The 22042-nt window shown below is 61.7% G+C and overlaps 8 protein-coding genes across 8 annotated transcripts; 5 read left to right on the top strand and 3 right to left on the bottom strand.

Moving 5' to 3' along the window:
* Positions 1-1700: 1700 nt before the first annotated feature.
* On the top strand, positions 1701-4535 carry HRG_05823 (fungal zn(2)-Cys(6) binuclear cluster domain-containing protein; the record flags this gene model as incomplete). Its single annotated transcript, XM_044864294.1, has 5 exons — positions 1701-2179; positions 2237-2489; positions 2604-2660; positions 3138-3603; positions 3661-4535. The coding sequence occupies 5 exons, from the start codon at positions 1701-1703 to the stop codon at positions 4533-4535; spliced, it is 2130 nt and encodes a 709-aa protein (XP_044720826.1).
* Positions 4536-5533: 998 nt separating this feature from the next.
* HRG_05822 (multicopper oxidase domain-containing protein) lies at positions 5534-7609 on the bottom strand (the record flags this gene model as incomplete). Its single annotated transcript, XM_044864293.1, has 1 exon — positions 5534-7609. One exon carries the CDS (start codon positions 7607-7609, stop codon positions 5534-5536), a length of 2076 nt encoding a protein of 691 aa, XP_044720825.1.
* Positions 7610-8729: 1120 nt separating this feature from the next.
* HRG_05821 (phosphoesterase family domain-containing protein) lies at positions 8730-10074 on the top strand (the record flags this gene model as incomplete). Its single annotated transcript, XM_044864292.1, has 2 exons — positions 8730-8976; positions 9044-10074. The coding sequence occupies 2 exons, from the start codon at positions 8730-8732 to the stop codon at positions 10072-10074; spliced, it is 1278 nt and encodes a 425-aa protein (XP_044720824.1).
* A 1180-nt stretch (positions 10075-11254) lies between these two features.
* HRG_05820 (VIT family domain-containing protein) lies at positions 11255-12097 on the top strand (the record flags this gene model as incomplete). The annotated part of the gene is made up of 2 exons (XM_044864291.1): positions 11255-11514; positions 11587-12097. The coding sequence occupies 2 exons, from the start codon at positions 11255-11257 to the stop codon at positions 12095-12097; spliced, it is 771 nt and encodes a 256-aa protein (XP_044720823.1).
* Positions 12098-14355: 2258 nt separating this feature from the next.
* HRG_05819 (respiratory-chain NADH dehydrogenase, 49 kd subunit domain-containing protein) lies at positions 14356-15889 on the top strand (the record flags this gene model as incomplete). Its single annotated transcript, XM_044864290.1, has 3 exons — positions 14356-15021; positions 15075-15816; positions 15873-15889. The coding sequence occupies 3 exons, from the start codon at positions 14356-14358 to the stop codon at positions 15887-15889; spliced, it is 1425 nt and encodes a 474-aa protein (XP_044720822.1).
* Positions 15890-16137: 248 nt separating this feature from the next.
* HRG_05818 (FAD binding domain-containing protein) lies at positions 16138-17666 on the bottom strand (the record flags this gene model as incomplete). The annotated part of the gene is made up of 2 exons (XM_044864289.1): positions 16138-17432; positions 17498-17666. The coding sequence occupies 2 exons, from the start codon at positions 17664-17666 to the stop codon at positions 16138-16140; spliced, it is 1464 nt and encodes a 487-aa protein (XP_044720821.1).
* Positions 17667-18212: 546 nt separating this feature from the next.
* On the top strand, positions 18213-20360 carry HRG_05817 (heH/LEM domain-containing protein; the record flags this gene model as incomplete). Its single annotated transcript, XM_044864288.1, has 4 exons — positions 18213-18792; positions 18844-19260; positions 19321-19660; positions 19802-20360. 4 exons carry the CDS (start codon positions 18213-18215, stop codon positions 20358-20360), a joined length of 1896 nt encoding a protein of 631 aa, XP_044720820.1.
* A 395-nt stretch (positions 20361-20755) lies between these two features.
* On the bottom strand, positions 20756-21694 carry HRG_05816 (mitochondrial ATP synthase B chain precursor; the record flags this gene model as incomplete). Its single annotated transcript, XM_044864287.1, has 4 exons — positions 20756-20781; positions 20846-21068; positions 21127-21575; positions 21664-21694. The coding sequence occupies 4 exons, from the start codon at positions 21692-21694 to the stop codon at positions 20756-20758; spliced, it is 729 nt and encodes a 242-aa protein (XP_044720819.1).
* Between the last annotated feature and the right edge of the window lie 348 nt (positions 21695-22042).

The raw sequence follows: 22042 nt of genomic DNA, 5'->3' as shown, positions 1-22042 counted from the left end.
ATCTGTACTGCCGCGTCAAGCATCCGCAGCCGACAAGGGGCGGGAGTGAGTGGCCCCATGTAGACGTATGTACGTTTTGGTGTCGCGACCAGCATCATGTAGGGTAGGTGGACACATGCGTGGCGGCGAGGAGGGCGGGCGGCAAATGAAGGCGCCATGACGGCCACGGGTCTCGTGCAGTTTTCAGCCAATGTTTCCAGCCAAGGGTTCTCTCTACTTGGGTAGGTGCTGTATCTAATTATCCGACAGTCTTGACAATGGCTGCAGGTTCGCCGGGTCTAGAGGGCCTGGCAATGACGACAAGCACGGCTCCGGCGGGCCTGGTGGACCCTCGGCTCAGTCCCGGCCTCTTTGACAAGCAAAAGAAGGAAAAGAGAAAGAGGAGGAAGAGAAAGAGGAACAGGAGAGGGAGTACAGACCCGCCCATGATGTACCGACCGTATGCCAATGCCATGGAGCGGCCGAGCTTCCAGCAGTCTGCTTCAAGTACTTGGCGGGTATTCGCAAGTAGACGGCCTTGATTGGCCTCGGCAGCAATCACCCATGTGCGCCCAGGGGTTCAAGGCCGGGAGCTAAAAGCCTGTTGAGTCGGTGACGAGCCCCCCCCCTTGCCATGGAGGGCCTTCTGGAACACTGCACGCCTGTCCGCCACCGAAGCCACAGTAGGGTCCCCGACAGCCTCGTTCCCCACACCGGAGAGCCGTCTAATACCTAGGTTGCTAGGTAGGTAATACAGTAGGCGACTCGGCCTTTTTCAGCATCATATCATTCCCCCCTCTCATAGGTAGGCTCATGGGTAGGTAAGGTAGGGAAGCTTGTCCTGGCCGTGCACGATGCTTGTGCCGGTCTGTAAAGCGGGCCCCGTCTTGGTGCGCCTGTAGAGGCACACGAGGCCCTCGCCAGCGGTACGTACGCACGACGCTTTCTCTTCTTGCACCTCAGAACTGCAGAAAAGCATCCCGTTGCTGGCCAAGGGCCAAGTTGCTGCTAAGAGAAGGAGGTATTCGGAGAGGCAATGCCCAAAAGTCCCGTAAAAAAAGCATTGCAGGACACCTTGATGACTCAGGCCGGTACGTGGTGTCTGCAGCGCACGAGGCAGCCAGCCGAGGTACCTGCCAATCGCTCGCCGTCTCCTCCAGCTCCCTCTCTCACCACGTTGCCATCTCTCCACCTTCATCGTCCACCAGCCAAGCTCCACGTCGACACGCCGCTACAGCCCCCGATGCCGCGACTCTTGACAGCGCTCGCCACGCCCGTAAATGAAGAGGGCAAACCACACTCCGGGCACATCAAGCATGCCTGACAAGGTACCTTGCTTACCTGCACCCAATGGCCGCGCTCTCTGCCACTGTCACTGCAGCCCCCCCCCCCCCCTCTTCGTCCAGCCATCCATCCATTCATCGTCCTCTTCCTCCTCCCCCTGGACAGCAGCAGCCCACAACGAGGCTCCCCTGAAGCCGTGTCCCACGCAGCGTCGCCTTAACCAGCGCCCCCCCTGTCGCTGTTCGCTCATTGACTGCACCGCTGCCGACGCCATGTCGACCGCCCGCTCCATAAAAATTTATATTTCGGACCCAGAAAAAAACACCACCCATACCACCTACTGTACTGCATACGAGGATACTTACCTCATCTATATACATATTCACTCCCGAGCGCGCGCATACATCCCGTGTATATAAGGGCGAGAGCTCCCAGCCATGGCGCCCGCCGACGAGGAGCCGGCCCGGCCACCCCACCATGAAGCCGCTCCCGCCAGCGTGCCCTCTGCGCCCCCTATAGCTTCCTCGACTCCCCCGCCCGCCGCCGCCGCCGCCGCCTCCTCGTCCGCGCCCGCCTCGTCTTCTGCCTCGTCTGCCTCTCCTCCGCCTCCCGCACCCACAGCAGCCCCTCCAGCTCCAACTCAGGCGTCTCCCGCTCCTCGGCCGCCGGCCGCCCCCCCCTCGCCCGACGCGTCCCTGGCCGCCTCGGCCGTCGTCGCCTCGGCCTCGCAGCCCCAGAAAAACGGCGACGACGGCGACGACGCTGGCTCCGAGCTCGAAACCGACAACATGTCGACTCACTCGGCCGCCCTCTCAGCCGCCCACCACGGCCTGGCTCTGAGCTATCCGGCCTCCACTGCCGCCTCCCCCTCCGTCTACCTTGCCTCCTCCAACATGCCCTCGGGCCAGTACGTGCCGTACCCGACCCCGTCCCAGTCGGCCGACGCCTATAGAGCCTGTCCCGTCGGCACCAGTGCCCCGATGTCGCTCCCGAGCATGCGTACAATGGATTCCATGCCGCAGCAACCCGTCAGCCAGCCGCCGGCTCCTCACCATACAATGGCCATGGCCATGACCACTCCCCTGGCTCCCGTCTCGGGCGCGCCTCTCTTTTACCCTCACCACGCAATGGCACTGCCATCAAACTACAGTCTGGCTCACGACGCCATGTCCCGCTTTCCTCTGCCCCATGACCCTCGCATCCTTGGCAGCAGAGGCCCGAAAAAGGTACGCTCCTAACAGCTTGGCCGAGCTGCCAGAACCGAACCCTTGCTCTGCCATTGGATGGGACGCAAGGGGAGGATGAGGAAAGAAGCTAACACGCAATGGCTCTGTCTACAGGAAATCAAGCGCCGAACCAAGACTGGGTGCCTGACGTGTCGCAAGCGAAGAATCAAGGTGAGGGAGCTTTCATTGACTCTGTTCTGGTCCACGCCATCGGGACACTATGCTACAGCTTCTCGAGTCGGTTGAATCCGCGTCGGTCGTTGTGTTGGCTTGGGGTCTTGCGAGTTGCGGCTGGGCGTGTGAGAACCCCCCTCCCCCAAGGCCTCGCACCAACCATTATTCCGAAGCGCAGCCGCCACGCACCACGCAGCCGAGCCGAGCCAAGCCAAGCTAGGAGGCGGGACAGAGCATTAAAATTTGCTCCAAACCTCTCGCTTGCTTGGCTGAGCTCCCCGCCGTTGCAAACACTGCTGCTTCACCGTGCCTTGCACCTTGGTTGGCCTTTTGCCCTGAATTGTCTCTCTGCTTTTGCTTTGCTCGTCATTTGCCCCTCTTTTCCGTATTTCTGATCTCGCCCACACCCTCCCTCTCGATTCGCGACCATCGCTTGTTGACGAATAGCCTATTGACACCCTTGGTCTTCCGCAGTGCGACGAGACACATCCGACCTGCAATAACTGCAAAAAATCCAAGCGAGAGTGCCTGGGCTACGATCCCATCTTCCGCCAACAAGGCGGCGGCGGCCCGACAATCTCTCACATCCAACCGGCCCCTGCCAGCCAGCCGACTGTTTCATCGTCCCTCCCCTCGTCCACGTCGCTGCACTCGGCTCCTGCACCTGCTCCCCGGCTGGCTAACCCGTACGGCAACCAGCCGGCTGTGCTGCCCAGCGCATACGCATCCACCCCGGCCACGACCACGGCCAGCTACAGCCCCCCCGCCACCGCCACCGCCCCCGTCATCAAGACGGAGCCCGGCTACGACCACTTGATCAAGGCCGAGCCCAGCGATTCTGTCCTGAGGCATCTGCCCTTGGCACCTCCTGCGGACAACTCGAAGGCACCTGACCCCAGGCCTGCCTCGCTGCCGGATGCCAGTCCCCAACCCACAGGAGGTGAGCGTCCCCGCGTCCTTGGCGGCCTTGGACCATACTGACGCGTATCCCGGGTAGCCAAGAGAATGAAGATCCACGAGATCATAGACTTGCTAGGGCCGCCGCCTCCCCCGCAGCAGATAAGCCACACCGAGGAGACTTTCAATGAGGTCACAATGATCTACCACGAAATGTACGCGGGCGGGCTCAGCGCCTTTTTCGAGTCCACTTGGTACTACTTTATCGAGAGCGGAAAGATGACGTTTCCCAAAGACACTAATTTGATTGAGCACCTGGCTTCTTTCTTAAAGATACTCGAGGCGGTCAAGGCCAACGACCACACCCAGATGGCCTACTCTGGCGCTCTGGAAACGAGGATCGTCTGGGAGCTGGCCTGCATAGTCTATCAAGTCCCGGACCGCACAAACAACGCCATGCGCACGGCGATGCCCCTCGAGGGCGATGCCACCGAGCTACGAAATCGTCTACGCGTGGTCGAGGCGCTGCTGTGTGGAGAATACCTCGCAGCGAACCCGCTCGCCCCTCCCGTAATGGACAATGACCAGCACAAAATGCGCCAATTCGACTTTTGGTACAGTCTGGCCGAGTTTGTGCGCAGACGCGACAACCCAGGCTCCCCGGAAGCTGTCAAAGCCAGGGAGGACATGCTGGCTAGGATGCGGCATCTGCTGGACGGCCGGGAGAACCGGGACGTCCTCTACTCCATCGCCGTGATGAGGGAACTGGCGCCCAAATTCGAGCCCGGCTACGCAGGCACAATTCCCCAGCATCTGGACGAGAGCGACCCCAAGAACAGACTGGCGGTGGCCTCCAAGTTTATCCTCGACGAAGCCCAGGTCACGGGCGGGACGACAAATGTGGTGCGGCGGTTTAGCGACATTGCTTTGCGAGCATTTGTCAACCCGGGCGCCAACGTCGCGGAGAGAACCTGACGAGTACGCGAAGCCGGCTGATGAGGACGGTCTGGCTGAGCAGAAACAGCCGAGAGATGTGGCATGGGCGGAGATTTCTATCGGGTGAGACATTTGTGGCGTTGGTTCCCGTGTTGACGCATCCTTTGCACAGCATGCATGCATAGCGAGGTACTAGGCAAGATTTCCAGAAATTGTTTTGGCAGGCGTTGGGCCATTTTGATCGCCATTTGAGCGCGGAGAGGGCGGGTCATTTGCGGCCGTTTGATACCTCAGGGGCGTGTTGACGCTGGCTTTGATTTTGTCATGCCTCTTTTCACTTTCTCCGGTTTTCTGCTGATTTGTTGTATAATTTACGTTTGCAGCCTCGGCCGCGTTGTATGTTCTTCAGTGTTTTCACTATTGTGGCTTGGCTCCGCGGGGGGGAGTGAGGGTAACCAGACTATGGGGATTGACGAACGAGCAAGCTTTTGCTTGCCAACTCCTGGGAATAGCAGGGAGGGAGGGCGACGTGCCTGTTCCCAGGGCAGACACTCGAGCAGTCACGCGAGCATGGCAAGCATCGCTTCTTTGCATGGCAGGGTTAGCTGGCTAGAGGTTTTGCTCCACGGCAAAGCAATGGGTCATGGTCGGCCTGGGTGTGAAGAGAGATTTTTGGGCAAAATCGGCCTTCACGGACGCAGCCCTACGTACCTCTCGCCCTCGCTGGAGCGCCGTGTTCCATTGCGAACTTTTACTCTGTCTTGCGCCCAAGGTAAAGGAAATGGTCCCAGACTTGTCCATGTCCAACGCCGTGCTGCTCCTGGGCCTGTCCGGCTTGTATGAGCAGGGTCACCACCGACTCGATCACGGCATCTGTAGGAGCCATGAGCCCTCCCCCCAAGTCAAGGTACAAATACAGCACGTGTGTCACCAACCATCTCCGGACAGGGTCGCATGGCCCACCTCGAAGCCACCGCCAATGGCCAGAATCGCCGTGACGTGGTCCGGATGTGCGCGGGCGGGGCGTGCCCAGGCGCTCAAAACGAGCCAAACCAGACGTCGTCGTCGGGCCGCATGCCCGTGCGCACGCCGTCGAGGGCGCACATGGCGCGCCGCGGGGGCCCGACCTCCCAGCCGGCGACGACGTCGGCGCGGGCCAGCAGCTGCATCACCATGCCGGCCTCTGCGTGCCACGCGTTGTGGCAGTGCAGCGCCCAGAGGCCCGGGTTGTCGAGCACGACGCGCACGACGACCCAGGCGTAGGCCTCGACGGACACGGTGTCGCGCCGCAGCGGGTTGGCGGGCGGCCCGCCGTGCGCCGCGAGGTAGGCCGGCCAGCCCGCGGCCGTCGGCGGGTAGCCACTGCGGCCCTGGGCGACGACGAAGAAGCGGTGTCCGTGGAGGTGGAAGGGGTGCGCGCCGTCGTCAAAGTTGTTGATGGCCACGTCGACGGTGCGGATGCCCGTCGTCTGCACCACAAGCTCGCGCTGGCGCTCGAAGACGCGGTCGTTGACGGCGAGGGCGACCGTCTCGTTGCCCAGGCCGGTCTGGGCGGCGGGCGGGGCGTCGAGGAAGCGGTGCAGCGACGGAGAAGTGGCGTTGGCGCGCCAGGACGAGTCATTGAAGAAGCCGCGCGAGAGGCGCCAGGCCCCGATTTCAAAATTGGCGCGCAGGGCGAGAAAGTCGTCGGCAGGGGGGGGCGTGACGGGCGTGACGGGGCGGAGGAGGGTGGTGTTGAGATCGCGGCATTGGACCTCGACGGCGTCGGGCCACTCCTTGCTCTCGGGATCGGCGGCCGGAGGGGGCGCGGCGCCGGGCGTGACGTACCGCACGACGGCGCTGAGCTCGGGCTCGAGCCGGGGGTTCTTGGTGGTGAAGCAGTGCGTCACCATCCTAGCCCGCAGCCAGAAGGCGTCGCGGGCCGTGGCGTTGGCCTCGAGGACGATGCTGTAGCGCTGGGCGGGCAGGATGTTGAGGCGGTGGAAGGGCTCCGGGTGGACGTCGGTGCCGTCGACCTCGGTGACGTAAAATGGGTGCTCGTCGACCTGGATCTGGAACTCGGCAAAGGCGCCGACGTTGATGAAGCGCAGGCGGTGGCGCGCGCCGGCCGCCACGGCCACGAGGGGGCGCGAGGCGTTGGCGGCGTCGCAGCGCCAGCCGGGAAAGTCGGCGCAGTTGCGGAGGCCGCGGCCGTTGATGAGGGCGTTGTCCGGGACGGGCTCGTTATTTTCCATGTCGGGCTGGAGATAGTCGACGAGCAGCTCGGCCGTGGTGTTGTGGTAGTGGTCCTGGACCATGACGACCCTGTCGGAGGCATAGCCGAGCTCGCGCTGGGCGGCGCGCTCGTCCTCGGAGTGGACAACGACGGGGCCGAGCAGGCCGTCGGAGGCTTGGGCGCTGTGGTGGGCGTGGTACCAGTAGGTGCCCGACTGGCCGCGGACCTGGAAGCTGTAGGTGAAGGTTGAGTTGGGGGCGATGGGGCACTGCGTGACGCCGACGGTGCCGTCCATGAAGTTTGTGCCGTTCTGGAAGAGGCCGTGGAAGTGGATCGAGGTGGCGTTGGCGGCCTTGTTGACGACGTGGACGACGAGCGTGTCGCCCTCGTTGCACTCGACGAGCGGGCCAGGGAACTGGTTGTTGATGAGTATCATGGGGCGGTAGACGCCGTCGGGGTTGAGGTCGGCATCGAGGATGGTCCAGTGATACTCGCGCGTGGTTGGAGGCGAGGCATAGTCCCACGAGGCCGGGTCGAGGACATACTCGGACGGATCCCTCAGCCGGGGGACGTCAGACACGCCGTCCTCCTGGTGGTGGACGATGGCGGGGGCGTCATCGTGGACATCGACATGGCCCGCGTCGTGGTGCCCCGGGAGACTGGTGCCATCTGCGTCTCCGGCAGAAGGGGCACGCGTCCGGGGCGGGAAGCTGAGTAGCAGTCCAGCGAGGGCACAGACGGCGGCGGCGGTGGCGAGGAAGAGGAGGAAGAAGAGGTTCAAGCCACGACGATGGGCGTGGCGCGGTGAGCCGGGCCTAGACGACTCGGCGTCTGGGAGAAAGGGCCGGCGTTGCTCGTCATTGTCGTCGCCGGGCGTTTGCCGTGGCCGGCGATCCATGACGGGCGGGCATCACTGCTCTTCAGCCTCGTCGTCGTCGGCGCTGTTGCTTCAGGTCGTGCGCTCAGGGTGGAGGGACTGCCTCGAAGAGCCCGTAGACGGGGCTATGAGCCGGCTGAGAAGTCAAAACAAAGGGCCAAGAAGAGACAGTCGTCTTTGAACGAGGGACAAGGATTGTTTGGCGGAATTGTCTGGTCGATGGATTCGAAAGGGACCGACCCGGGGCACGCCAGGAAGCGCTACCGGGGGGGGTGAGGAGCGGCTCCATGTTGCGCCACGAGGGGGCGTTGACTAATGGAGGACCCGAGGAGACTCGAGACAGACCCGGACAGGCGGCGGGCGGAAGAGTCGGTAAGCGATTTGCTGCATGGGTTCGCGCGTCGAGGCAAACGTGTTGCAGACTTGGGTTGAAGCAATTACGTACGCACACCGGGCATGGGCAGTACATTAGTCCCCGTATCGAAGAAGTATCGTTTGCTGACTGGTCCCCTGTGCGGTACGTGATGGCAAGTACTCGGTATCCTGCGCGCAAAAGGTCATGACGAGCCCCTCTCCTCCCCTCTCCATCCTCTCCTCTCCCCGTCTCTTCTCCACCCGCGTCGATGGACCGGCGCCGGCGAATGAAGCCGAAATACGAACGCTGCCACCGCGATTGGCGCCGCTGCACCAGTACCAAAAAGGCCTCGGAGGCCGGAGTTCGGCTACGCCCAGCAGCCCTCCGAGCCGCAACCGGAACATATGTGCCTCGATGCATGCACGCCATGCCATGGCTCGCTGATGCTGCGGGCTGCTGACCATGATGATGATGCGCACCAAAAATGGCCGTATCACGTCGCTCGTTTTACAGAGCATTGCTCAAACGGCGTCGGCAAGGTCGCCACACCCTCCCTGGCTCCCCACCCCCCAACGCGGGTCTCGGCGGGACGAGGACCAGGAAGAAGATGAAGAACAAGGGGGGGGCCGGTTGAAGACGAGAAGCAAGACATCGCACATTGCTTAGGTGGAGTTCGTTCTACAGCACATATGTAGATCCCCTTTACCAGTCCCTTGCCTCTCGCGTCGTCCTCTTGCCCGTGTCGCAGCCTGTCTTCTCAGACCTCTTCGTTCCGCACATTCCGACATGCTCTTCTCTTCCGCCGCTCGGCTCGTTGTCATCGCCGGGCTCGCCGTTACGGGCCATTGCAAGTCCAAGAAACACGACGGAGGATGGGAGACGCGATACACGGCCACGGGCGCCCGCGCCGTCGCAAAGGCCGCCGCCACGGCCAAGACAACCAGCCCGACCAGCAACGTCGAGGGCAAAGCCTTTGATCGCCTCGCCATCATCTACTTTGAGAACCAAAACTACGACAAGGCCTACGGGGACCGTGAGTGCTTTCTTTCCCCTGTCCCTTTGCCTGCCTGGCGTCCGCTAACCGGAAAACCATGCGCCAGCCAACTTCAGCTGGTTCACTAAAAAGGGCATCACGCTGTCCAATTACTATGCCGTCACTCACCCGTCGCAGCCAAACTACATGGCCTCCATCGCCGGTGACTACTTTGGCATGGAAAACGACTCGTTTGGCCGTGCCCCCCGCAACGTGTCGACCGTCATCGACCTGCTCGAGAGCAAGGGCATCTCGTGGGGCCACTACCAGGAGGACATGCCCTACTCGGGCTTCGAGGGCATGCATTGGCGCAACCAGGCCAACGGTGCAAACGACTACGAGCGCAAGCACAATCCGGCCATCCTCCACGACAGCGTCACCCACTCGGAGCAGCGCCTGTCGCAGATCAAGAACCTGTCCATGACGCACACGGCGCGCTCCATGTTCCACCGAGACCTCGAGGCCGACGAGCTGCCGCAGTGGATGTTCATCACGCCCAACATGACGTCGGACGGCCACGACTCGTCGGTCACGACGGCGGGCGAATGGTGCCGCGCCTTTCTGGAGCCGCTGCTCGAGGACAAGCGCTTCATGCGCAGGACCCTAGTGCTCATCACCTGGGACGAGAACGAGACGTACACGGTGCGCAACAAGGTGCTCGGTATCCTCCTCGGCGACGCCATCCCGCAGCACTACGTGGGCACCGAGGACAAGCACTTTTACACGCACTACTCGCAGATCTCGACCGTCTCGGCCAACTGGGACCTGCCGACGTTGGGACGCTGGGACGTGGGCGCCAACGTGCTGTCGTGGGTGGCGGAGAGGACGGGCGACGTGCTGCGCAAGTGGTCGTCGGAGCAGGCGCTGCAGGCCAGGTACTGGAACTACTCGTATGCGGGCTACTTCAACGAGCAGGGCGGCAACGCGCGCATCCCGGCGCCCAACCTGGCGCTCGACAAGAGTCACGCAGGGCGGCCGATTCTGCCGGCCATCCGGGAGGCGTGGGCGGGGAGCCGGGCGCCGACGTACTACAAGGACACGATCCAGGTGGCCGACGGGCTGAAGCCGCCCCGGGGCTATGCGCCTGTACATCGCTAGTCATTGTCGAAGGAATGAGACGAGACATGTACATGGAACGGCGACGACGGAGGGGGTCGTGATACACTGCGTCTAGATCCAGGGCCTCCGGTCGTGATCAATAATATAATCTGTCGATATGTGCTCTGGTCTTGTCCTGAATGCCCAAGGTACGCAGAGCTTGGGTCGTTGACTGTGCCGAGCTCCCGTGGCACTGTCTCGTTGCCGTTCGTCCAATGTGCGGCAAGGCTCCCCTAAAGTGGGGGGTTGGAGATTCCTCTTTAGCGCTGTTACTGGAGACGGATCCCTGCCTGCAGTCAGGCCCCGCCGGCGGCCCATCTCTCGTGACCCCTCAAGCGGCCCCGCTATCTAGGCTTGGGGGATCGGCCGGGGGCGCCGGGGGGTCGGTGGATAAGCCGGACAAGGTGCGGAGGTGCGGCTGCATTGACCAAGAAGGAAGGCAGCATGTAAGTTATGTACAGTACGGAGATGGCACACAAGAAGAAGTAAGCGCGGTCCCTGCCTCTTAGGTTAAGCACGAGTAATAGCCATGGTGCCTGCCACGAGGCCGAATCAGCGGTCGGCGATTGGTAAACCGGGCAAGCACCCCCCGGCCATGACTGCCTTGCCGAAAGTGGCCCTGGCCAATTAATTAGTAAAGGCAGGTGCATAGCAAGTCTTGTGCGGACTCCTTGTGCAGCACCCTGGGGAGCCCCTCGTGATAATTAGCGAAGTTTCTATTGGCGGATTGATTCTACTCGCAGGCTCTTTCGTGCCTTATCAGCGGGCGCTCATCCCGGGTGAGGCTCTCCCACCCACCTTTCTCCACACCCAGCCAGCTCCCCCCGCATTCTCAGCAAGCTCTCATCGGAAATTCCTTGCCGAGACTGGGCATCTCTGTGTTGCCAGGTGCAGCGTTGCAGGAGGCGGCATGTCGCCACTAGCACGTGTGACCAACGGTATCGGACTGCGAGGGAGGCTGGCGTTGCTTTGGAGTGTCTCCCTCGACGTCACGCGACCCTCAAGTCGTCGCCTATTTGCTTGCTCGCTGACCTCTCCGCCAATCCAGTTAGTGCAGTACATGCCGACGACTGACCGGCTCCCTTGACGCTGCCTGCCCTCCCTTGCTGACTTTGGCTGGCGATGAGCTCTCTGCCCATCACAGCCGCCTCGTCCTTACGTGTCCTGCACGACAGCAACCATGGCCAAGTCGCGGAGCCCCTGCTTCACCCGCTTCCTGTCCGACTTCACCCTCGGCTTCTCCGATGGCCTGACGGTCCCCTTTGCCCTCACCGCGGGGCTCAGCTCCCTAGGCCGCGCCGACACCGTCATCTACGCCGGCGTCGCCGAGCTCTGCGCCGGCTGCATCAGCATGGGCATTGGCGGCTATCTGTCGGCCGTGGACGAGCTGCCCCCGCCGCCGAGCCGCCGGGGCACCCTCCGTGACGATGACGAGGAGCTGTCTGCCATGCTTCTCCATGACGGGAGCCCGAGCGCTACTAGCACAAGCAACGAGAGCTGCTCCTGCGGCAGCATCGGCGACGAGGAAAAGGGGCTCGACGAGCTCCTTGTCCGTCGCCACCTTGAGCCCCTTGCCCTCCCCGGCGCCACCGTCTCGGACATTGTCACCGCCCTGCGTCGCCACCCGGATGGCCTTGCTCGCGCCGCCCACCAGCTCCAGCAGCGGCAGCGGCCCCACGAGCAGCTGCCCGTCGCCCCAGGCAAGCCACTGCCCCTCTGGCCCGTCGCCTCAGGCCTCTCCATCTCGCTGGGCTACGTCGTTGGCGGCGTCATCCCGCTCTTGCCCTATCTCTTCACCCCGACGGTCGGCCTAGGCCTCGGCTGGAGCATTGGCCTTTGCCTCCTCGCCCTCATGACCTTTGGCTTCGGCAAGACCTGGCTGCTGAGGGGGGAGGATGCCACCTGGAGGCGCTGCTTGCTTCAGGGCTTTCAGATGCTCATCCTCGGCAGTCTGGCTGCTGGCGCCTCCGTCCTGTTTGTCAATCTCATGGGAGGAAGCGGCCATGCCGAATCCGCGGGATGAAGCATATACACCAACGTAATGGTATGCACTGTGGCCAATCGAGGCTCGCGATTCTTGAATCAGGCATACCTGGTAGAATTATGGCATCACCATCAACAAGTCGCGCAAGAGCAAGGGGTCTATCACGATTCTTAATGTGCACCCAAAGTTGGTCGAGGGAATTCGCCGTCCCCAGCCCTCGACGGCTCCGGATAACCACGAGACCCTGGATTGGCAAACGCATTCGTTTGCCCTCCCGCGCTAGGCGACTGGAGTTTGGATTCACCATGGGACCTGCAAACGCGTATGTCTGATTCGCGGCATTAGATGGAATGCAGCTAGCGATCATTGATACCCGAATTCTATACACATTCACCGCCTGCCTTGCCAGTTGAAAGTGATTCACCGGGCTCTTCACGCATGATTCACCGACAAGCACTTCAGTCGTTGGCCAGGCTGCTTCTCTCTTGACGCGCCATGGAAAGGGATGGCCCAGGGACAGGTTCAATAGGCTGCACATTCGTTGGCCTCATCCAAAGTCGAGATGGCCCGCGCCCAGGACATTGACTGGGCTTGTGCTCCACAATCATCAAAGTCGGTCCCCGTCATCCCATCGAGCGTTGCCCGCGACGAACGCGTAACCAGATGAGTGGTTGGCCAACGCCCACGCTCCTAGGCTCTGTAAGCATCGTGATGACTGCTCTGCCATGCTTCACGGGCTCGCTGATGCACGCACATGCACAATGGATATACTAGCTCTCTTTGATGGGACGACAAGTTTGGTCTGGCCACGACGTCTCTTGGTTTCACCGGGTAACCGCCTGCTTGCCCGTGCCACGACGAGAGAAAGAGAACACGGTATTTGCATCGTCAGTGCCCAAGAGCCGAACGAACACTCTGTTCCGACATATATACATTCTACTCTGGATCAAGGTCGCCTCCATGACAGCAACCCTTCCATCGCGACTATTAGATATGCAAAGCCTGCGAGATATTTCGCGGACAAGATTCCTGCCACAGTGTACTTGGTAGTCGGGTTGCATACCCCCCGAGGAGCTGGCCGCGGGCCAAACGACGTGCAAGCGCCTTTGCCACCCGAACCGCCTCGGCAAGGCCATGGGAAGCATCATGGGAAGCGTCGGCGGCAAGGGGCTCTTTTGGCGGCGCGTCCAGGGGGCACGGGGCCAGGGGAGGGACCTGCTCTGGGAACTGGGCCTCCGGAGCTGTAGGCAGGTGTTCGAAACGGCCGGCACGACGGGGTTGGACGAGATACAGGGGCCCGGCGAGGAAGAGGAGCAGCTGAGCCCTGCGAGCCGAAGCTCGTTCCCGACGGGTGAGAGCTTGGTTGCCGCTACCATCATTGCTGGTGACGGAGACAACGGACCGAACAACGTCAGGGAGACGATGGAAAAGCCCTCAACCGCCAGTGAGCCGGTAGACACGGCAACGCCGCCGAGTTCCCCGGTGGGAGAGCAAGATTCACGAAACACCTCTGCACTTGAAGAGGCGACTTGCAATACAAAAGACGCCGCGGCACCGGCCTTGCCACATTCGAGTTTCAACCGGACCTTGGACACTGCAGCTCACGAGATGGAATCCCTGCAGTTTCCATGGGAGGGATCGGTCCTCGACCAGAGCGATGAGTTCTGGGATGCCCTCGTCGGACCCGACGACGGAAGCTTGGCCTTGATTCTCGACACCGGGACTGGTGAGCAAGGGAGCAAGCGCCGGCGAGACGGGGACGACGGGGAATCTTCTGAGCCGCGAAAAAGGAGGCGAGGCGAGCCTTGAGATTGAGTAGCTAGTTGAACTAATGTGCCGCCATCTTGGCATTGAATCGAGAGCTTTGCTCAATGACGGGTGACGTGGTTGCTTCGGCACTTGCAAGCCACGTTTGTAATGCGAGAGCGACGGCTCGCCTGGAAACGGGAGAAGTCTCTTTAGACGTAAAAACAGCCGTGATAATTTAAATGGAATAAACAGGTTTTTGCTGCCAATTGGGCAGCTCGGCCAAATGGCGATGCGGGACGGTGCGTGGTTGAGGCGAACTAATAGTCGAGCCATGATTGGCCAGCGCGAGCCGACGCAAAAACAATGTCCCGAGGCCACACCGAAGCTCCAGCCAAGCTTCCAAGCAACGAGCAACGACGACTTCGACGACTCGGGTGGCGAACCAATTCCCCCCCCCTCCCTCTCGCAAGCCATTGACCCCGAGCCAGAGGCGCACCCGGAGGATCTCCGTCGCCTCCCCCCAGCCGCCGTCCTCCCCCTCTGCCACCATGGCAGCCCTCCACAGACTGGCTGGCCGGGCGGCCAAGCGCCTGAGCCTGGCATCGACGACGCCGACGACAGCCACGCCGACGAGGAGCCGTCCCCTGTCAACGACGTGCCTGCGCAGGTACGCCGCGCCCGAGCCCATGGGCACCCGTCTCGTCCCCGTCGACGACGACCTGGGCCACCCGCACGACCCTTACGGCATGTCGCGCCAGCTGCCCGGCGCCACCAAGAAGTCTCGCGAGAACTCGGTCGAGGACCGCAAGGTCCGGCACTACACGGTCAACTTTGGCCCGCAGCATCCCGCAGCCCACGGCGTGCTGCGCCTCATCCTCGAGCTCAACGGCGAGGAAATCATCCGCGCCGACCCTCACGTCGGCCTGCTGCACCGGGGTACCGAGAAGTTGATTGAGTACAAGACCTATCTCCAGGCCCTGCCCTACTTTGACCGCCTCGACTACGTCTCCATGATGACCAACGAGCAGTGCTTCTCGCTCGCCGTCGAGAAGCTGCTCAACATCGAGATCCCTGACCGCGCAAAGTACATCCGCACCCTGTTTGGCGAGATTACCCGTGTCCTCAACCACCTCATGTCCGTCTTGTCTCATGCCATGGACGTTGGTGCTCTAACGCCCTTCTTGTGGGGCTTTGAAGAGCGAGAAAAGCTCATGGTACGCTGTCAATGGAAGCGGGGGTGCACTCGAGAGGCTGACTATTTGTGTAGGAGTTTTACGAGCGCGTCTCCGGCGCCCGTCTTCACGCTGCCTACGTCCGCCCCGGCGGTGTCCATCAGGATATCCCCGTCGGCCTGCTCGACGACATCTACCAATGGGCGACCCAGTTCGGTGACCGCATCGACGAGACCGAGGAGATGCTTACCGACAACCGCATCTGGATCGAGCGGTTGCGCGGCGTCGGCGTCGTCTCGGCCGCCGAGGCCCTCAACCTCTCCTTCACCGGCGTCATGCTCCGCGGCTCCGGCGTGCCCTGGGACATTCGCAAGAGCCAACCGTACGACGCCTACGACAAGGTCGAGTTTGACGTGCCCGTCGGCGTCCACGGCGACTGCTACGACCGCTACCTCTGCCGAATGGAGGAGTTCCGCCAGTCTCTGCGCATCATTCACCAGTGCCTGAACCAGATGCCCGCCGGTCCTGTCCGGGTCGAGGACTACAAGATCTCGCCGCCCCCGCGCGCCGCCATGAAGGAGAACATGGAGGCCCTGATCCACCATTTCCTCCTCTACACAAAGGGCTACGCAGTGCCTCCCGGCGAAACGTACTCGGTCATCGAGGCACCCAAGGGCGAGATGGGCGTCTACGTCGTGAGCGATGGCAGCGAGCGACCATACAGATGCCACATCCGGGCACCTGGCTTTGCCCACCTGGCGGGCTTCGACCATGTTTGCAAGGGCCACCTGCTGGCCGACGCCGTGGCGGTTATCGGTACCATGGATCTGGTGTTTGGTAAGCGCTCTCGACCTTGGGTTGGGAATAGCTTCGTTGCTGACAGTTGCATGCAGGTGAGGTTGATCGGTAGAGCCCGAGACGGCGAGCAAAGCAAGACAATGAATTGAACTTTTTTTTGTTCCCATATCGCTCAGTCTGTAGTTGTAGTATCTGATGCGGAAGATCAAGGTAAATACTCCATAGAAGTTGTCTTGTTCACCGGGCCACTGCCTGTCTTGATGATGCTGCGTGTCGCCCCGTGCTTCTCCGCCTCTCAACGGAGACGAGAATCGTCCATGATACCATGTGCTCAGTAATTTACAGCGTCGGTAGGCACGCCTACACGACCTTGACGCCCGTGCCAGACGCCTGTTGCATGAAGAATGTCTTGAGGGGCGAAAGGGCATTGACGGCCCGCAGGCCAACAGACCTTAGCGGAACCAGCGGGCCGCTGCCCACCGAGTAAAGCTTGTGAAGCTTGTCACACACGCCGAGGAGGACGTGGTTGGCGGCGTAGCGCTCGCTGTTGTAAGCCTCGAGGGACAGCTGCGTTCCCAGGTCCTGGCCGTGGGCCACCGAGTACTCAATAGCCTTGACCAGGCTCTGGACATCGCCCTGGCCCTGGTTGAGGCCCTGGCCGGCCAGCGGGTGAACGGTGTGCGCGGCATCGCCGACGAGGGCCACGCGCTCGCTGATGTAGGAGTCTGCGTGTCGGAGCTTCAGCGGGAAGGACGCGACGGAGCCTTGCTGCACGCCGACGACGGCCTGGGGAACGGCCTCGGGGTCCATGGGTGTGTGCTGCATTCTCCAGGAATACTCGTCCTCCTGGCCCTCGGGTCTGGTGTGCATGTACGCAAGGTCGACGGCGCTGAGGCGGAACGCCGCGTTGACCATGGCGATGAAGTCCTTGGCGGGCAGCTTCTTGAGCAGAGATGCGTTCTCGGGCGTCGTCGACCACACCAGCGTGGCGTACTTGCCGGGCATGGGGAGCATGGCAGCCGGGCCGGTCGGGAGGAAGCGCTGGTAGGCAATCTTGCGAGAAGAGCCCCCCCACCCGTCGCCTTCCAGCTCAAGGGTCGCCACGACGCCGTGCCGGGCGTAGTCCCAGCCACGGCTCTCAATGCCGGCAAAGGACCGGACAGGGCTATTTGCGCCGTCAGCACCCACAAGGAGCCGCGCAGCCAGGGTCTTGCCGCCCGCGAGATGGACGACGGGCCACTCCCTGAGGTCCAGGTCCTCCGTTTCCTCCCCGAGCTCAATCTTGTCCACCTTGGAGTTGTCGAAGACGTCGACGCGCCCCAGCTCTTCCAGCCTCCTCAGCAAGCCGGAGGTGAGGTTCAGGTTCTCCGTCATGTACGCAATCGTCTTTTCGGCGCCGGAGCCAGGAGGCCAGTCGAACTCGATGCGCGCGTCCGACACGCCGTCCCAGACCTGCATCTCGTGGTATTCCTGTATGCGCTCGCGCTTCATGTGTGACCACGCACCGATGGAGTTGAGGAACTGGGCCGAGGTGGGCGTGAGGGAGCTGCATCGGTTCGAGAACTGGGTAGGCGGGAGGGAAAAGGAAGCTGTTTTGGATAGATCTTGAGCTTCGACGAGGGCGACGCGCAGCTGGGACGTGACTGGGTTGGATCCTGGCGATGTCGGTTAGAAGCTGGAGGGCGAAGCTCCAGACGCTGCAGTGAGAGCATCGACTTACGAAGTGCTGTGAGAAGGCTCAGCCCGGCCGGCCCGCCCCCGACGCAGACTACATCGTAGATTTGGTCGCTTTTGGTGGAATAGGACCGCCGAAGCTGGTTGCGAGCGGCGCGGGAGCAGCTTGGGCAGACCAGGCGAGAGCTCGCCAAGAGGGCACGGCGTGAGGACATGGCTGCGCCTCGCTGATTGCAGCTCGGAAGTCGTGAATGGAAGCACGAGCTACAGATCCAATGTCGACATGGCGGACTGTCGTTGAAGAGTGGTGCTTGAGACGCCACAGATCAATCGACGAAGCGGAGTGAGCTGTCTGTGGCGCAGGCTAGGGCTCTGTGGCGGTGCCGCTGTGGACACTGTGGGGCGTTGGGACCCTGTAGCTCAGCAGTTGCCACAGACAACCAACCAACCGCATCCACTGTAAGCAAACGAAACTGTTGCGTCAGGGAAATCTGCTGCTCAACTTTCGTCAACAACAAGGCCCTCTCGACCCGAGACACATCGTGGTCCTCGCAGTGTGCGCGCTCCTTGGCGGATCGTCGCTCCAGAGGTAGGCCTAGTTTTCGCGCCGCGAACCCCCCGCCGTTCGTCACAGCGTCGGCATCTGCGGCCCGTCTGCGACCGCTTGTCCGTTCTGTTGGTCTTGTCTCACTCGTCCGTGTCAGCAAAGGCACGGTTTCGAAAGGCTCGACGTGCTATACATCTCATCCCCTCGACACACCATGGCGGATGGCGACGACTATCTCCAAGAGGGCTTCGACCCCCGCAGCGTGACCATGCCGCGCTTGCGCTCGATCCTCGTCACGCACAACGTCGACTATCCGTCCACCGCAAAGAAGCCGCAGCTGGTCCAGCTCGTCAGCGACCATGTGCTATCGCAAGCGCCGAAGCTGAGAGCCGAGAGGGCAAAGGCTAAGCGGTCAAGTTACGGTATAGTCAACGCTGGCAGCGCCGATGACACGAGTACCTGGGCCGACCACGAGCTGCCGCCCCCGCGATCTGCGCCGAGGCGGTCCAGGTCTCCGCGGAAGAGCTTGGCCAGGAGCAAGGTGGACGATCCAGACGTCGAGCCTTCGCTGCTGAGTCCGCGGAAGCCAAGTTCGCGATCCGCTAGCCGGCAGCTCTCTCGCGCCGATGATGAGGATGCGCCGTCGGCAGATGTCACGAGGTCTGCGCGCCGGAGTCGCAGAACCATCACGCCGCAAATCAAGGTCGAATCAGATGAGGACGGACAAGAGGAGGAGCCCCAACTCCCACAAGAGGAAAGGAGCGTCTTCACCGACGACAATCCGTTCCAAAGCGGTAGCTCTCCGCCGGCAGCCAAAACTCCGACCTACCGGCGTCGGACGGCAGGCGACGATCTTTTCAAGAGCGCGAAAACACCCACCCGCCGGACAGAGGGGGGGCCCAACCGAATCAGGGCCAGAAAGTCTGAAGTCGCCACACCTCGACCGCGCTCCGAAACGCCCGAGGAACCACTCGAACCTGGAGAAGAGTTTACGCCCGACGAGCAGTTGGAGCTGGAAAGGGCGGCCAGGGAAGGGGAGATATCTATTGCTGAGCGGAAACCTCCTTCCCAAGTCGCCCGTCGGACGACTTCGAAAACGCCCTTGCTTGTCTTGTTCCTCGCATTGCTCTCGGCGTATGGGGCTTGGTATCGGCAAGAGAAGATTGCCGTCGGATACTGTGGCCTCGGACGCCCAGCCAAGACGATATTACCGCCAGAGCTGCCGATTCCCGATGTTTTGGTGTCCCTGGTCGAACCTCAATGCGAGCAGTGTCCCCCGCACGCCTACTGCTATCAAGACTTTTCCGTCCGGTGCGAATCAGACTTCATCCTGGAGCCGCACCCTCTGTCTCTGGGCGGCCTGGTCCCCCTTCCTCCCTCGTGTGAGCCCGATGGCGAAAAGGCGCGGCGTGTACATGCCGTGGCCGACAAGGCCATCGAGGAACTGCGCGAGCGCCGTGCCAAGTTTGAGTGTGGTGATTTGGTCCGCGAGACCGGACAGCCAAAGAGCTCACCAGCAATCACCGAGGACGAGCTCAAGGAGAGCGTCAGCAAGAAGCGAAACAAGCGGCTAAGCAGGCAGGAGTTTGATGAGCTATGGACTGCGGCCATCGGTGAGGTGGCCACCAGAGACGAGGTCGAGAGTACCGAGAGCGACGACGAGTAAGTCGACCAAGTTCTTCTCAAATGCACCATGACCGATCTACGGTTGGCTGTCCCCCGCCACAGTGCTCATCTTTCTGACAAGCGGACTAATCAGTTCCGTCATGAATCCAGACATTCCGACTCCCTCGTCCCAACAAGACGATTCTCGTCAACCTCTCTCGCTCGTCTTCCGCTCTCGTGCGCCGTCAAGCGATCCGTCCGGCTTGGCCTGGCAAGATATCGAGTCCCAATTGGACTTTTGATTCTGGTCGTGCTGGCCATCTTGTACCTACGCGCCCAGTATCGTCGCCACCTGGCCACGTCGGCACAAGTGCCGGCCCTGGTGGACGCAGTCCTGGGCCGGCTCGCGAACCAGAAGGAGTTGGGAGAGGAGGACCTCGACGATCCTTGGCTGTTTCTACCCAACCTGAGAGACGACGTGCTGAGGTCTGTTCATTCCTTGTCTGAGCGAGAGAGAATCTGGCAGAGGGTGAGGGCCGTTGTGGAGCAAAACAGCAATGTACGGACCGGGCAGAGGGAAGGCCGCAGCGGAGAGGTCGGCCGCGCCTGGGAGTGGATCGGGCCCAGCAGGGGTGAGGGCGCCAGGAGGAGACGCAGCGGCAGGGTGTCGTGGGCTCCGGGGGCGGGCTCTGAGTCCCCCGAAGGCCACGAGAAGACGGAGACGAAGAAGTGGGAAGAGTCAAGGCCGTATTACTGAGTGGGAGGGCGGGCATGGTCGGTTCTTGGGTCGTCGCGTTGATTAGGTGGAGTTGCTGTAATTAATCTCATTTGTCTACGCTGTATACTCAACTTGCCCGCAACTGGGTCCCTTATTTAAGGTTGAACCGAGGCAATCTACGTGTTACAACTAGCATGGATGAGGTGTCCGGTCATGGAGTAAACAGGTCATGCCCGGAGATGCAACAGGATAGCTGCAGCCAACATGACCTCACGAATAAACAGCGTGGGCGAAGAGTAGGTGGGGGGGTGAAGGATAGATTGGCGTCTCGATTGATTGGCTACTGCACAGGTGTTGTATATGCACAAGGGGTTTTCGACAAAGGAAACGGTGGAGCTAGGGCGGACAATCATCTAGACTCTGGTGTTTTCCATCTATTGGGCCTTGGAGGAGACGATCCCTGCAGAACCGAGTCAGCATTGGATTCTCCGGGCTTCGTTTGGGGCTCGACTGGTGACACGTACGCTCAACATCGGCAACGCTTTGCTGGAGAATCTGCTGCAGGACCTTGGGGTTCTCGAGCTCCTTCTGCACCTTGGCAATGATGGACGTGGCCAGCTCCTGCTGCTGACGCTGCTTGACCTGGCCCTCGTAGCGGGCCCACGAGTCCAGGACGGTCTTGGCCTCGGCAGCCAGGGCGGTCTGCTGCTCGAGCTCGAAAGCTTTGGCCTCGAGCTGGGCGGTTTCCTAGCAGCAAGGGAGTGTAAGTTGAGGCGTCCTCGGTCCACGCAGTGGCGCTGCTTACCTTGGAGACATTGAAGAGGCCCTTTGTGATGTCAACGACGCCGCCCATCTGCTTGACGTCCTCGATGCGGGTCTTGACGGCCTCGGTGTGGTCGGCGCGGGCGCTGTTGAGGATGTTCTTGATCTTCTGGTTCTGGGCCTCGGCCCACTCCTTGTAGCCTGGGCCGCCGTACTTGATGAGGCCGCCCCAGACGGCTAGCAGGCAGACGGCGACGACCGTCTCCTCGTTCATGATGTAGAACTCATTGCTGATGGCGTAGATGCTGAGGCCGGCGGCGCTGCTGAGGATGGCCGTCTTGGAGAGCAAGCTGCTGCCGGGGAGCGCGTCGACGATGCTCTGCGCCTTCTTCTTGGGCTCCTCGGTGGGGACGTTGCTGGAGTTTCGCGTCGCAACGGCCGCGAGAGCAGGGAGGGTTCGGCGGGCGATCGTCGGTCGGAGGAGAGGAGCGCCTGTCGAGCAAAGGGTCAGTTCAATTCCGCCGACCAATTGGCGCCCCCGCCCTCCCCGAGGCATTGAGCCCGGCGCGGACCGACGTACTGACAGCGCTTCGCGCGATGCGGGAAGCCATTGCGAGGGGGGAGGATTCGGGGTGCGAGTTTGCGGGCTTGTCGTTGCTCGATAAGCCTAGCTGGGGGCGGTTCGGGCGGAGGAGGTTGAGGTTTTGCCACGCGAATTCGGCAAGCAGAGGTAGAATCACGTGATGACAGCTTGGTCGAGGTCGCCACGGGTGGCTGTTGGCCGAGCTTCTGCCGGGCCAGGTACGTACTGCAGAAAGGGCGCCGGTGAGGCTGTGGCTGGTGGGGCCTTGGCTGGTGGTGGGAAATTCTAACTCGAGAGTGAGGGTTGAAGACGGGCTCACTTCACGGTTGGATATCAAAAGATTCCAAGGCTTATTCTTCTTCGCCGTTGCCTCGAC

The sequence above is a fragment of the Hirsutella rhossiliensis genome (assembly GCF_020360975.1).
Source record: "Hirsutella rhossiliensis strain HR02 chromosome Unknown scaffold00005, whole genome shotgun sequence".
NCBI classification, from domain to species: Eukaryota; Fungi; Ascomycota; class Sordariomycetes; order Hypocreales; family Ophiocordycipitaceae; genus Hirsutella; species Hirsutella rhossiliensis.
The sequence above is the reverse complement of the archived record's forward strand: the minus strand, read 5'-3'. Positions and strand labels throughout refer to the sequence as shown.